The sequence below is a fragment of the Brassica rapa genome, chromosome A02, assembly GCF_000309985.2.
Source record: "Brassica rapa cultivar Chiifu-401-42 chromosome A02, CAAS_Brap_v3.01, whole genome shotgun sequence".
NCBI lineage: Eukaryota > Viridiplantae > Streptophyta > Magnoliopsida > Brassicales > Brassicaceae > Brassica > Brassica rapa.
Genome location: NC_024796.2, coordinates 11,554,122 through 11,567,303, shown reverse-complemented (window position 1 = coordinate 11,567,303; position 13,182 = coordinate 11,554,122). Strand labels below are relative to the sequence as shown.

Sequence of the window (13,182 nt, the reverse complement as noted above, 5' to 3'; positions counted from 1 at the left end):
ATTTGATGTAGAAATAGAAAACGATATAGAAGAATATGTGAATTGTGTATTGATCAAGGTAACTTTACATACGTATATATACGACTAGAGAGTACATTAGGATAATGACTACTATATTATCTAGGACTTATCATATAGCTTATGCTTATCTATATCGCTCCATATTTATCTCCGTAATACTCCCCCTCAAGTTGGAGTGTGCAAATCCAAAACACCCAACTTGGACAGTAGTGACTCAAACTGAGGTCGACATAACGATTTTGTCATGATGTCCGCTGGTTGAAGACTGGAGCGAACGTAAGACGTTGCAATGAGGCCTGCTTTAAGAAGATCTCGAACAAAATGACAATCCTTTTCAATATGTTTGGTGCGTTCATGAAACACTGGATTACGAGCAATATGCAAAGCAGCTTGATTGTCACAGTAGAGGCGGACTGGCTTCTTAATAGAGAAACCCAACTCAATGAGAAGCCGAGTAATCCACACAAGTTCTTTGCAGGCTTCAGACATTGACCTATATTCGGATTCAGCGGAAGAGTGTGACACAATGTCCTGTTTCTTGGTTCTCCATGAGATAGGGGAGTCACCAACAAAGAGAATATACGCACTCAGGGAACGTCGAGACTAAGCACATGTTGCCCAATCAGCGTCGCAGTAGACATTCACCTGAAAATCATCATCGGAACGAAGCAGAATCCCTTGGCCAGGAGATCCTTTCAGATAGCGGACCACGCGAAGAGCTGCTTCCCAGTGAGCTACCCGCGGTTTGTTCATAAATTGTGAGAGAAGATGAATTGAAAAACTAAGCTCAGGACGAGTGTTGAGCAGATAAACCAGACGGCCAATCAAACGACGATATTGACTAGGGTCGTCAAAGAAAGGACCATCATCTCTGACTAAGTTGTGCTTGGCTTCGAGTGGTGTTGCAACTGGCTTAGCCCCGAGGTATCCTGTTTCGGCAATGATGTCGAGGGAATACTTTCGTTGTGAGAGAAAGAATCCATCTTCAGACCGAGACACCTCGATACCTAAAAAATATCTTAACTTGCCCAAATCCTTCATTCTAAAGCAACTGCTTAAATACTGCTTGAACTTGGTAATGGCAAGCACATCATTACCACAAATGACCAGGTCATCAACATAAACAAGAACCCGAAGATCAACTTGACCGCGAGTATACGAGAACAGAGAGTAGTCAGAGTATGATTGTGTAAAACCAAACTCGAGCAATGCATCTGTGAGTTTAGCAAACCAACATCGTGGTGCTTGACGAAGACCATATAAAGACTTACGAAGACGACAGACCTCTGTAGGGTCAGAATGCACAAACCCTGGAGGCAACTTCATGTAAACCTCCTCTTGTAAATCTCCATGGAGGAATGCATTATGGACGTCCATCTGGTGTACTTCCCACTTTCGAGATGCTGCAAGTCGGAGGAGAGCTCTTACTGTGGTCATCTTAACGACAGGAGAGAAAGTCTCATCGAAATCTTCACCTTCCACCTGTCTGTTACCAAACGCAACAAGACGAGATTTGTGTCTTTCGATAGTACCATCAGCATTGTACTTAATCTTAAAAACCCATTTGCTTCCAATAGCGACTTTGCCAGGAGGAAGCGAGACAATGTCCCATGTGTGCTGATCCTCTAACGCAGTAATCTCAGCAGAACATGATTTCTTCCAGACATCATGCTTAATAGCTTCAGCATAACTCCGTGGTTCATGTCCTGCTGTAACAGCTGCTAAAAACACTTGGTAGGAAGATGAGAAACGGTCATGAGAAACGTAGTTTGCCAAAGGATACGGTGTCTTACCTGTGTCTATTTCAGAAGACGATGAATCGGATTGGTGGAGAGCGAGATGGGGTTCTTCCAGACAATTCGTAGAGAACGTAACATAATCACTTAGCTTTGGCGGAGGATGACGATTTCTGTGTCCCCTCCCAAGTATTTCTGAAGACTGTGGCATATGAGTAGAAAGGTCAGGAACCTCGTGACTTGGTAAAGGCTCAGGCGAGGTAGGCATGACTGGAGTGGCTAAAGATTCAGGTTGAGAAGACGATGGTGGTGTCTCTTCAGGGACAGAGACGTCTTGAGATGTTTGCGAGTCTATAGCCTGAGTATTTCTTTCTACTGTGTCAGTTGTACTCGAACTCCCCCTATCATTAGAGGCGGGTGAAAACACCCAGTCAGTATCTTCTGTACTAACCTCCATAGGAATCAGAGACGAAGGAGAGGAGGGTGGAGTAGTATGAAACGGAAAGATGTGTTCATGAAAGATCACATCTCTCGAAATAATGTATTCCTTTCTATCCAGATCATAAACTTTCCAACCCTTTTAACCATGAGGATATCCAACGAATATACACGTACGGCTGCGAGCACCAAATTTGTCTTTGTCTCTTAACCGTAGGTGAGTGTGACATAAGGATCCAAAGACGCGAAGATGCATATATGAAGATGGCGACCCATGTAGAATTTCATAAGGAGATTTCCCATTCAACACTGCAGAAGGTGTCCGGTTTATGAGATGTGAAGCTGTAAGAATCGCCTCTCCCCAAAACGAAACTGGAAGATTACTTTGAAAGAGAAGAGCACGAGCGACGTTCAGTATGTGTCTGTGTTTTCTCTCTACCCTACCATTCTGCTGGGGTGTTGAAACACATGAAGTCTGATGTAAAATACCAGTTTCACGAAAATATGAAGCTAAGCACATAAACTCGGTGCCATTATCGCTTCTGACAACTTTAACTTATTTTCCAAATTGCTTCTCCGCCATTGAACAGAAATTTTTAAGAACAGTTTTGACCTCTGATTTGGCAAGTAACAGGTATGTCCAAACAGAACGAGAAAAATCGTCGACAATGGTGAGGAAATATACTGCCCCGCACGATGATGCAACACGATATGGACCCCATACGTCGCAATGAATCAAAGAAAAACACTCTTTTGATTTATTAGAACTTTCATAAAACACCTCTCTTGTTTGCTTTGCCCTAAAACAAGTGTCGCAAGGACTAGGGACAGCAGACTTATTCTTAAATGACGAAAACATTGGTAAAACTGGAAGCACCGAAAACGAAGGATGTCCAAGCCTTAGATGCCACAAATCTCGATCAACTGAACTGACCATTCGATCAACTGAAGCCGAAACCTTGTGAACTCTTGCAGCCATTACATCCTTAAAATGATAAACCCCATCACGCTCTTCACCGGCTCCAATCAAAGTCCTCGTGAAACGGTCCTATAAGACACACAACGTATCAGTCAAGAAAGCTACACAATTTGTCTGCTTTAACAGCTTAGAGACTGATATCAATGAACAGTTCAGATTTGGCGCAAAAAGAACATGAAGCAATGTAATGCGATCAGATATTGGGAACGCCCCAACGTGTGTTGCAAACGTTCTGTTTCCATCAGCAAACCCAACTGGGCAAGGTGATATAGACTTGACGTTAACCAAAACAGACAGATCTCCTGTCATATGGTGAGAAGCTCCCGTATCAAGGATAAGATCACCACGATTACGCTTACCAGAGAGCTTATCAGAGTTATTGTTGGAACGTTCTTGAAGCATTTGAGAGAGAGCCTTCCACTGATCGTGAGTGAACTCAGGAAAGTTGGAGGAGTTTGATGATGTGGCATGAGCCTTGGCAGCAGGGTTACGTGACTGTTGTGAAGAATTGAAACCACGACCACCGCCACGTCCTCCTCTGTTTGAACCACGTCCTCCTCTGTTTGCAGAAGAGCCTCGTTCATCCCACCAGTCGGGGAAACCAATCAGCTGCCAGCAATTAGCTTTATCATGGCCAGTGCGACCACAGTGCGCACACTGATTTGAACGTGGTTTTACTGAATCTGTTTTGTTGACTGAAACTGGCTCAGAAGATGACTCTTTCTTGGTTGTGAACCCGACTGCACTCTGTTGTTGTTCGCGATCTCTTGCGGAGTTCAAACGTTGCTCCTCTCTAATGACTTTGGAATATATTTCTCCAATATCCATTGTACCATCTTCAGAGATGATCGCAGTACACAGCCCACCATATCGTGATTCATCAAGACCCATGACGAACTGATGCGCCTTTTCTTCTTCGCGCTCTTTTTCAAACTTATCTGCTGCTCCACATGAACAACTCGGAATTGGTTTATACATATCCAACTCCTCCCACATAGATGATAAACGTCCAAAATACTCAAGGACAGTCTGGCCATCTTGACGGCAATTTGCCAGACGTTCTTTAATATGATGTACTCGTACTTTGTTTCCCACCGAGAAACGTTTCTTTATATTTTCCCATAGCTTATGAGAATCTGAGATGAATGTAACAGTAGAACGAACACGAGCTTCGATGGACGAACGTATCCAGCCAACAATCATTGAGTTTACTGAAAGCCATAACTCCAGTTTAGGATCATCAGCACTAGGTTTAGGAATTGTTCCATCGATGAACCCTATCTTGCGTTTTGCACGAAGGGCATTGAGCATCTCTGTTGACCATTCATTATAGTTATCACCAGACAACGTCACTGACGTTATGAGAGCACCCGGATTATCAGATGCAAACAGAGAGTAAGGCGTGATTTCTTTTCTCTGTTCAGTTGTCTTCACCGAAGACGCAGAATCCTCTTTTCTCGCCAGACATTGACGTAGAAAATAGGAAAAACGAAAAAAATTAGGTATCAGAAAAGTGGCTCTGTTACCATGTAGAAATAGAAAACGATATAGAAGAATATGTGAATTGTGTATTGATCAAGGTAACTTTACATACGTATATATACGACTAGAGAGTACATTAGGATAATGACTATTATATTATCTAGGACTTATCATATAGCTTATGCTTATCTATATCGTTCCATATTTATCTCCGTAATATTTGAACAAAGTATTAGCTGTGTCGTGTGAATAACCAAACGTCACTAGTTTATTACTTTTTAGTAACAGAGGTGATACAGTGGTACAGTGGTATGTGTTGTGCCCGTGATGGGAATAATATGGTGAAGAATAAAAATGATCAAATATGTTTTGATTAAAAAAGGCGAAAGAAACTTTGCAACAGAAGAAACAAAAAAAAAAGGTACAGATAATGATCAATACAGTAGAGTAGATTCCGTACTAACCGTGCATCATTCCACAGCCTTGCCGTGCTTCACGTGTTTTACTTCTTTCATCACGAAAACGATCCCTGCCCAACTCTCATTATCCAACACTTATATTTCTAGATGCTTCTAGAAGTACTAAAATGACACGATGTGTTTGTGTCTCGCTGAAACGTGTACATCAAGCTAAGGTTTTGAGACGTATACAGTATATATAGTAAACTATTATGACTAAGCTCTACACAATCACTACACACAATTTACTCGAGAAGAAAATATATTAGATTATCCTTTTCTTTCTTAGTTTCCTCAGGTACCATACTTGCGGTACTTGTTGTTTATGTATGTTGTGAATTCGTACATCTGTAAACTTGGAAAAAATTAACACAACTTCGGTGAGGAAGCTAGAAGAAGAATATGGCGAAAAATATCAACGAGAGATTCAAATAAACTAAGGGCTTTTAAGGTCCAAACTATTAGAAGTTTAATGGGCTGGATAGCTAAAACATACAAGACTCGATTTTTGAACAGACCATTGAATTTCTTCAATAGAGGAAATACAATCTACTTCTCATGGGAGACCAGTTTTTCACTCTCAATAACAATTTGAACTAAGCTAAATTTTCAGTTGATAAGTGAAACTTAAGTAGAATTTAGACCATTTGCACCTGATGCCTCATTTTCAAAACACGTCTATTTCTTCAAAGGGCAAAGCCCAACAATCGTCTGGGCCATATATCTCTTCGTTTTTCCATTTTCTAGTTCTCACAGTCTAAGGGTTGTTCAAAAAAAAAAAAAGTTCTCACAGTCAAGTCTTTGGAAGACACCGCACCAAGGTCACAAGATCATTCTTGATCACATGTTTCATTTGTTCACACGGACAAACTCACTTAACGAAAAGGTCTTTTGCGACAACAACAATCAGGAGACAAGTACCTCCCCCTCGCAAAAGTTTTAATCACTAGCAACCAATATGTTTCGTCTTTGCACATAGAAGTATGTTTTGAGTTTTCACCAAAGAATTGAAATATGTATAGCAACAGAAAAAGTTGTTGAGAAACTATTCTGTAACTGATTACATAAAAATAGCAGATAGTTAAACAAAAACCAAAGTGGATCCAAACTGAAATATCTTGATATATTTTTTGAGCTACAAAATATTTTATTTTTTTATTAATAGTTAGTTAAATGTTGTGCTTATTTGCAAAGTGAAAACTATAGTAGTGGTTAGTGACTGAATAGCCATTTTGATTAATATAGTTAGAGAAATGTTGTGTTAAAATATTGTCTATCACATTACATTTGCTGAAAATAGAATTTAGATTAATCTTTTTGTGATTTAATGGTGAAAAACACAAATGATCACATGTTTTTTTTGTCAACTACCCATTTAGGAAACGAACAAAGATCATGAAGATCCTTCTACTACATATGTTAGGTTGAAAATTTAAAATGGTAATCAAAAATGTTGGAAGTTTAAACTGCCACTTTGAATATTTTTAATGTGATTTTCCCATAACTTATGTTACTTGGGCACATATTTTTGACTATACGTGGTCTAATTCACCACCACCATAGACATCAGTTTCCATATACTGTTCACTCTCTAGAAACATTTAGCAATGAGTTTTCATCTTTTTAGAACTCTGCAGGTTCTTAAAAACATAAACCTTTAAAAATATGAAGAATACTCATTAAAAACTTTATATTATTTATTGTTACCTACATGTGCATGTGGATTTTGTTCTCTCGAGAGAAAAAAACATGTACTGATGAATACCGAAGATTTTATTAAAGAATACAGCTATTTTTGTATCGAGTTAGTCGGGGGTTGGGGTTTAGTTGACGATATCTTAGTTGCACTTTAACATGTGGATTTTTGTTCATTTACTAGATAAAAGTTCAATTTTTTTCTTCTTCTGTGGGACCTTTGACGTTTGCTAGCATTAGAAATGACATGTAAATTGAAACGTTACGTATATAAATTTATGCTACTTTATAATTAAAAAGACGAATGATGATTTGAAATTTGAACTTTGAAACCAAGATCATGTTGACAAAATAGGAGTATCCGACTTTGGAAACGTTATCTAAAGTGTAATTATTATTTTTAATAAAAAAAGGTATAAATTCTCTAATTACGTATGTTAGCCTTATCACTTATGTAAAATTTTCCGTCTATTTTGTTGAATTAATAATAACAAGCCGAAACGTAAGACTTTATGAGAGTGACAGGCTAGTGGAAACTCGTGTCATGGATCATTTTACCATATCTCTAAAATAATGAAACAAACGTTACCAAAACAACATATTGGATACCGGATCTTTTAGGTGATCAAAAAAAAAAAGGATATCGGATCTTTTTATTGAAAAATCTGATTAGAATATAGAACATCTATATTTACATTTACAGTTAAATAAAGAGTAAATTAGGTGAATATACATAGAATATAAAATGTTTAGGCAATCGGTAAAAACTTTTCAAAATTAGGTTAGATTGTAAGGACCAAAATGTCCGAAAACATTTAAACAGAGGTTGATAAAAAAAAACAATTTTCACCCTTTTCTAAATCTTTGGAGAAAAATAATCACTAATCCTAAAACAATGAAACTAAAAACGTGATTAATTAAAAAAGAAACAAATCCCAAAATGATTGGCTCATAATCTGTTAGACATATATAACAATGGCAAATTCGTAGATTAAAAGGATATTGTTTTTATCTCCCTCTTCCCTAATTTCCCATATATAAAAATCATTTCTTCCCTCGTCTACTTTGGTCTCTGTTTTTTCACGCCGGAGAGAGAGAGAGAAAAAGCTACAAACTTTACAATGGATCCGATCGAATCTATCGACTACGACGGCTTCGAGACCTACAACGGCAACACCACCCACGTCGACCACGGCTGGAAGAAAGTCGTCTACCCAAAACGCCACCGCAAACAGAAACCGGCGGATCAGACGGCGACTAACGGCCAAAATGCTAACGGCGATAACGTCTTCCGTTCGCTCGAGGAGCAAGCCGAGGATCGAAGGAAGCGGATCCTCGCGGCGAAGATGGCTGCTGTTGACGTGGAGGATGAACCCAACGGCTCGAGATCTTACGGTTACGATGAGATCGCGGCGATGAATGAGAAGAAGAAGGCGGAGGAGACTAAGAAGCCGAAACCTAAGAAGGAGAAGAAGCCTAAAGTGTCGTTGCCTGAAGCTGCTGCCAAGATCGATCCTTCGAATCTCGAAGCTTTCCTCATCGAAGCTTCGGTAAGGGTTTGAATTCTGATCTGAAATCGAAAACCCACAAATCAAAATTTTGAATTATGATCTCAAATCGAAAACCCATCAATCAAAATTCAAACTTTTTGTTGAGTTCTGATCTGAAATCGAAAACCCACAAAGCAAAATCTAAACTTTCTTGTTCGTGTTGTTGTTTGTTGATAGGAAGCGTATGCTACTCAGCCGGAGATTCAGCTGATGAGGTTTGCTGATTACTTTGGGAGAGCACTTTCAGGAGTGTCGTCTGTGCAGTTTCCATGGGTGAAGATGTTGAAAGAGTCTCCTTTGTCAAAACTCATCGATGTAAGCTTCGTTTATGTGAGATTGATTGTCTAATCAAACTTTCGTAAAGCTGACTCCTTTTAACCAACAGGTTCCGTTGTCTCATATTCCTGAGCCTGTCTACAAAACATCAGTGGATTGGATCAACCAACGTCCAGTTGAGGCTCTTGGAGGGTTTGTGTTGTGGGCGTTTGATTGTATTCTCACAGACTTGGCAGCTCATCAAGGAGGTGCTAAAGGTGGGAAGAAAGGTGCACAACAGACTCCTTCCAAATCTCAGGTAACGTTTGAAAACCCGCATCGTTGGTCGTTCCACTCATTAGTTTGGATCAGTGACTCGGTTGTGTTATGTTCTTTAGGTGGCAATATTTGTCGCATTAGCAATGGTGTTGCGTAGGAAGCCTGATGCTTTGACTAATGTATTGCCAACTCTGAGGGAGAATGCTAAGTATCAAGGACAGGATAAGCTTCCTGTTACAGTTTGGATGATGGCTCAGGTTTGTTTGTTTGATTCCTTATGTGAATTGGTGTTGAAATTTGTGTGTTTAATATCTGAAATTTTGTAAAATGTGGAATGTGGACAGGCCTCTCAAGGTGATCTATCCGTAGGGTTGTTGTCATGGGCACACAACTTGTTACCTGTAGTCGGTAATAAGAACTGCAACCCTCAGTCAAGAGATATCATCCTGCAGTTGGTAGAGAAGTGAGTCATTTTTGTTGTGATCTCCTTTGCCTTTATGTTTGACTACATCATCTAATCTTGTTTTATGCAATTTTTGTTATCAGAATGTTGTCGAATCCAAAGGCTAGGACCATACTTGTAAACGGAGCTGTTAGGAAGGGAGAGCGATTGATTCCACCTCCCATGTTTGAGATCTTGGTCCGGATTACATTCCCTGCTTCATCCGCAAGAGTGAAGGTAAGTAGTAAAGTCTTGGAATTTATAAAACAATAAAAGCTTGATTCTGATCACAAGCATGGTCTCTGATGCACACAGGCTACAGAGAGGTTCGAGGCAGTATATCCCTTGCTGAAGGAAGTTGCTCTTGCCGGTGCACCAGGGAGCAAGGCCATGAAACAAGTCACACAACAGATATTCACTTTCTCTCTGAGATTAGCTGGAGAAGGTATTAGTAACAAACGAAGCCTTTAATCTAGGCCTAGATATTCGGTTATTAGGTTCTTCAGTTTTTTGGTTTAGAGGTTTAGGATCCGTTTGGATATTTAGAAAATTCCTTCGCTTGTGGTTTGGTCTTTTCCACTTTCGGTTCGGTTCGGGTTCAGGTAACAAAGAAAGTTAGGAACCGGACCGAGATAATTTCATATCCCATTCGGTTCCGATTTGGTTCAAACTTTTTGGTAATTCGGGTTAAAAACTTAGAAAATCCGGTTTAAATAGTTTGGATAATTTTAAATATTTTGGATAAAAAGTATTTTGGTATATAATTTTGAATAAAATTTTGGTTCGGATAAATGTGCTCTCCTACTTTAATCCTTGACTCTCTTCTCTCAATAGAGTTGTAATGTGTTTCCGTTGTTACAGGAAACCCTGTTCTAGCCAAGGAAGCTACAGCAATCGCTATATGGGCCGTGTCTGAAAACGTTGATTGCTGCAAGCACTGGGACAATCTCTACAAGGAGAATCTTGAAGCCAGTGTTGCTGTTCTCAAAAGGCTTGTTGATGAATGGAAGGACCATTCTGTCAAGCTATCATCATCACCGAGTGATACCGCCACTCTCAACCGAACTATGAAGAGCTTCAGGCTAAAGGTAACGCCTCTTACTCTATTAAACCAACTTTCACTCTGAACTCATCTCTGAACTTTCCTGTGATGTTTCTAGAACGAGGAAGCCATCACTGAAGGAAGAGCCAATGTTTCTCTCTACAAAGAAGCTGACAAGTCATGCAAAGTGATATCAGGGAGACTCTCCCGTGGAAGTGGCTGCCTCAAAGGAACAGCCATTACTGTTGTGGTTCTAGCTGCTGCAGCAGCTGTTCTATCATCCAACCCTGAGGTTACAACCGAGCTGAAGAACCTCTTGGACTCATTGGAGCTGCAGCAATACTATAATCCAATCATCACAGCTTTAAAGAACTGAGAGAAGAGAGACGAAAACAACCTGAGGACGATAAGTTATCGTCCGTGTAGAGAATTTACTTGAAAGTTAAAAGCCTTTTACTCCCAAAGATACAAAGTTTTGAAAGAAATTTGACAATTCAGAATAAAGTTATTTCTGTTTATTATATGTTTCGAGTTTAATAGTCATATGATTATATTGAACATAGAGCCTTAAGCCTGAGTAGGCAAGAAGAGTATATACAGTCACAAGATATATAACAAACTTTCTGTAAATCAAGATTTTAGTAGTCATAATCTTCTGGCTGAGCAAATGGGTACTTAAGGTAACCGTTCTTGATAGTGGAAGGGTCTTTTGGTTTGTCCCAAGGATACTTCATAGACGGATCTCTTGGGAACTTTCTGAAGTTGAGAAATGGTGCCCATAGAAGTAGCCTGCAAAGTTATAAAACTTTGGTAATAACCAGAGAGAGAGAGCAAGCATCCAGGCGAATAATGTGGTGTGTATGGTGGATACTATACTTACCCGGGGAAGAACATGAAGACGCACATGAACTGTAGATACATCTCGAAGAACTTCCTTCTGTACCATCTTACTCTCAGCCAGTTCATGATAATTGGCTAATAACACAATTTTGAAGTAATATCGATCAGGAAACATGCAAGTCTTTGAAAATGCTACAATGGTTTGCACCATACTTACTGGCATTACTAGGAAGTACCAGACCGATATGATACCGATATCGAGCACGACGCTGCTCAGTTCCTGCTCGTGGTTGACTCCAGTTATTGCCAAGGCCGGGTGATCAATCTGCAAAACTAAAGTTTTTTTTAGTACTGCTCTTTTCTCTCATATTTTTCAATGGTAGATGAGGTCTTATATGTTTCTTTACCGTGGCGAGAACTGTCCCGAGTTGAGCTGCAAAGATTGTCTTCTTTGCTCCAAAGAAGTCACCAGCCTTTGCTCTCATCTTGGCAATATTCTGTGGTAAATAATAAAAGTCAAACCCAAGTTATCAGAGATGGCTCTAATCATCACAAGTTAGAAGGGGAGTCTTACATGAAGAAGAGAATCGGTGTTAGAGATGGGTTTGGTGTGAGATGTAATACAGAGAGGAGCTTTGACACTGCGAGGGCTTGAAGAAAGAGACAACGCATTCGGGGCACAGAGCCCAAGAGAGCAGCAACGGCTCATCTCTCTCTCTGTGTTGTCTTGTGAAGTTTTATTTTCCTTATCTCTTGAGATTGGTTCTAGTGGCAGAGGGAGTATTTAGCTTCAAGCAGCCTTGGATTATTTTCTTTTGAATCCTATAAATTCCACATGTCATTAGGGACTAGGGAGGCCCCACGTTTTCTTTTGGCATATAGTATCTTATTGTGGATCCTCAAGGTGTGGTGTTGCAAGTTTAATGATTTTCTAGAATTATTAGTCTTTTTTTTCTTTCTTTCTCTGTGATTTCACAGTAATGTTGTTTGTTTATAGAGAGTCCTTGATGTGTATAGACTGAGAGATTGAAGCTGGCTACTGAGAAAAACATGTAACTCTTGATTGAGCTAATAAGAATGTTTAGTAGTGTTATTATACAGGCCTGGTTATATATCCTCAGCAGCAGCAAATGCTTGTGAAGAGGCTCACGGAAGTAGAATCCTTTGACCAGATTACACTCTCTCTTTATGTTCATCACAGGAGACACTTAGATATTTGAATGTCAAAAGTCTAAAAGTGATTTTTTTCTATTATTAAATTGTGCTTAAGTTTATGAAACTAATAACAAGGGAACCTCTGGTATAATAATCATGAATTTGGAATGGGATTAATGATTTGTATACAAGATTATTATTTTACTCCATTTTGAAAGAAAAAAATAGAGTTTTACGTTGGACATGCTCTAACTTGGTAGTAACTATGCGTGTAAACTCGATCTGCAAAGGCCAGTCTTTTGTCTTGTTTTCGTTGATATCATCAATCTACTCTCGCATTTGTTAGTATACTTTTTGTATTGTTTATTTGTGTCTTTATAAAAACTCAGACGTATGTTTAGAGAGAAAGGGTTGTAAATTGTTATGCAAATGATTATACGATCGTCGAAATCTGTTGCAGAAGTATTAATGACTACAAAACGTATAAGATTTAATTACTGTTGTTGCTCACTAGAAACTTCAAACAACACATGTCGCTGGCCGCTTTTGATGATCAAGACCTATATTTTTTTTTTGTTTCTTATTCTTAGCTCTATATATGATTTATTGTTTTGTCACTTCCATTAGAAAACAACGGCGCATATATCATACTGGACCGGTATTCTAAACAATATTCTTAAACTATGAAAATAGCATAAAATCTTTTGAGTACATGGTTTTATATGACAACTAGGTAGCCAGATAACACCCAAATCATGCCACAGTCTGCTGAAATCACTAAAACAATAATTACTTTATATTTTAGATAAT

At 39.1% G+C, this 13,182-nt stretch overlaps 2 protein-coding genes across 2 annotated transcripts; one reads left to right on the top strand and one right to left on the bottom strand.

The window, feature by feature from the left end:
• Positions 1-7,930: 7,930 nt before the first annotated feature.
• On the top strand, positions 7,931-10,895 carry LOC103852680 (transmembrane protein 214). The gene is made up of 9 exons (XM_009129577.2): positions 7,931-8,359; positions 8,537-8,674; positions 8,745-8,933; positions 9,013-9,150; positions 9,238-9,356; positions 9,440-9,572; positions 9,651-9,780; positions 10,197-10,423; positions 10,496-10,895. The coding sequence occupies exons 1-9, from the start codon at positions 7,931-7,933 to the stop codon at positions 10,751-10,753; spliced, it is 1,761 nt and encodes a 586-aa protein (XP_009127825.1). The 3' UTR covers positions 10,754-10,895.
• On the bottom strand, positions 10,874-12,042 carry LOC103852682 (NAD(P)H-quinone oxidoreductase subunit L, chloroplastic). Its single transcript, XM_009129578.3, has 5 exons — positions 11,792-12,042; positions 11,625-11,714; positions 11,435-11,542; positions 11,258-11,352; positions 10,874-11,166 (listed from the first exon to the last, which is right to left on the bottom strand). The coding sequence occupies exons 1-5, from the start codon at positions 11,924-11,926 to the stop codon at positions 11,016-11,018; spliced, it is 579 nt and encodes a 192-aa protein (XP_009127826.1). The 5' UTR covers positions 11,927-12,042; the 3' UTR covers positions 10,874-11,015.
• Positions 12,043-13,182: the final 1,140 nt, after the last annotated feature.

Excerpts from the sequence above, each read along its gene's own strand:
- LOC103852680 (XM_009129577.2), top strand. The coding sequence starts at position 7,931 with ATGGATCCGATCGAATCTATCGACTACGACGGCTTCGAGACCTACAAC. Across the intron at positions 9,151-9,237 it reads CAGTTTGGATGATGGCTCAG|GCCTCTCAAGGTGATCTATC; the intron begins GTTTGTTTGTTT and ends GAATGTGGACAG. Across the intron at positions 9,573-9,650 it reads CTTCATCCGCAAGAGTGAAG|GCTACAGAGAGGTTCGAGGC; the intron begins GTAAGTAGTAAA and ends TGATGCACACAG.
- LOC103852682 (XM_009129578.3), bottom strand. The coding sequence starts at position 11,926 with ATGAGCCGTTGCTGCTCTCTTGGGCTCTGTGCCCCGAATGCGTTGTCT. Across the intron at positions 11,543-11,624 it reads TCGGGACAGTTCTCGCCACG|ATTGATCACCCGGCCTTGGC; the intron begins GTAAAGAAACAT and ends TTAGTTTTGCAG. Across the intron at positions 11,353-11,434 it reads GGTACTTCCTAGTAATGCCA|CCAATTATCATGAACTGGCT; the intron begins GTAAGTATGGTG and ends TTGTGTTATTAG.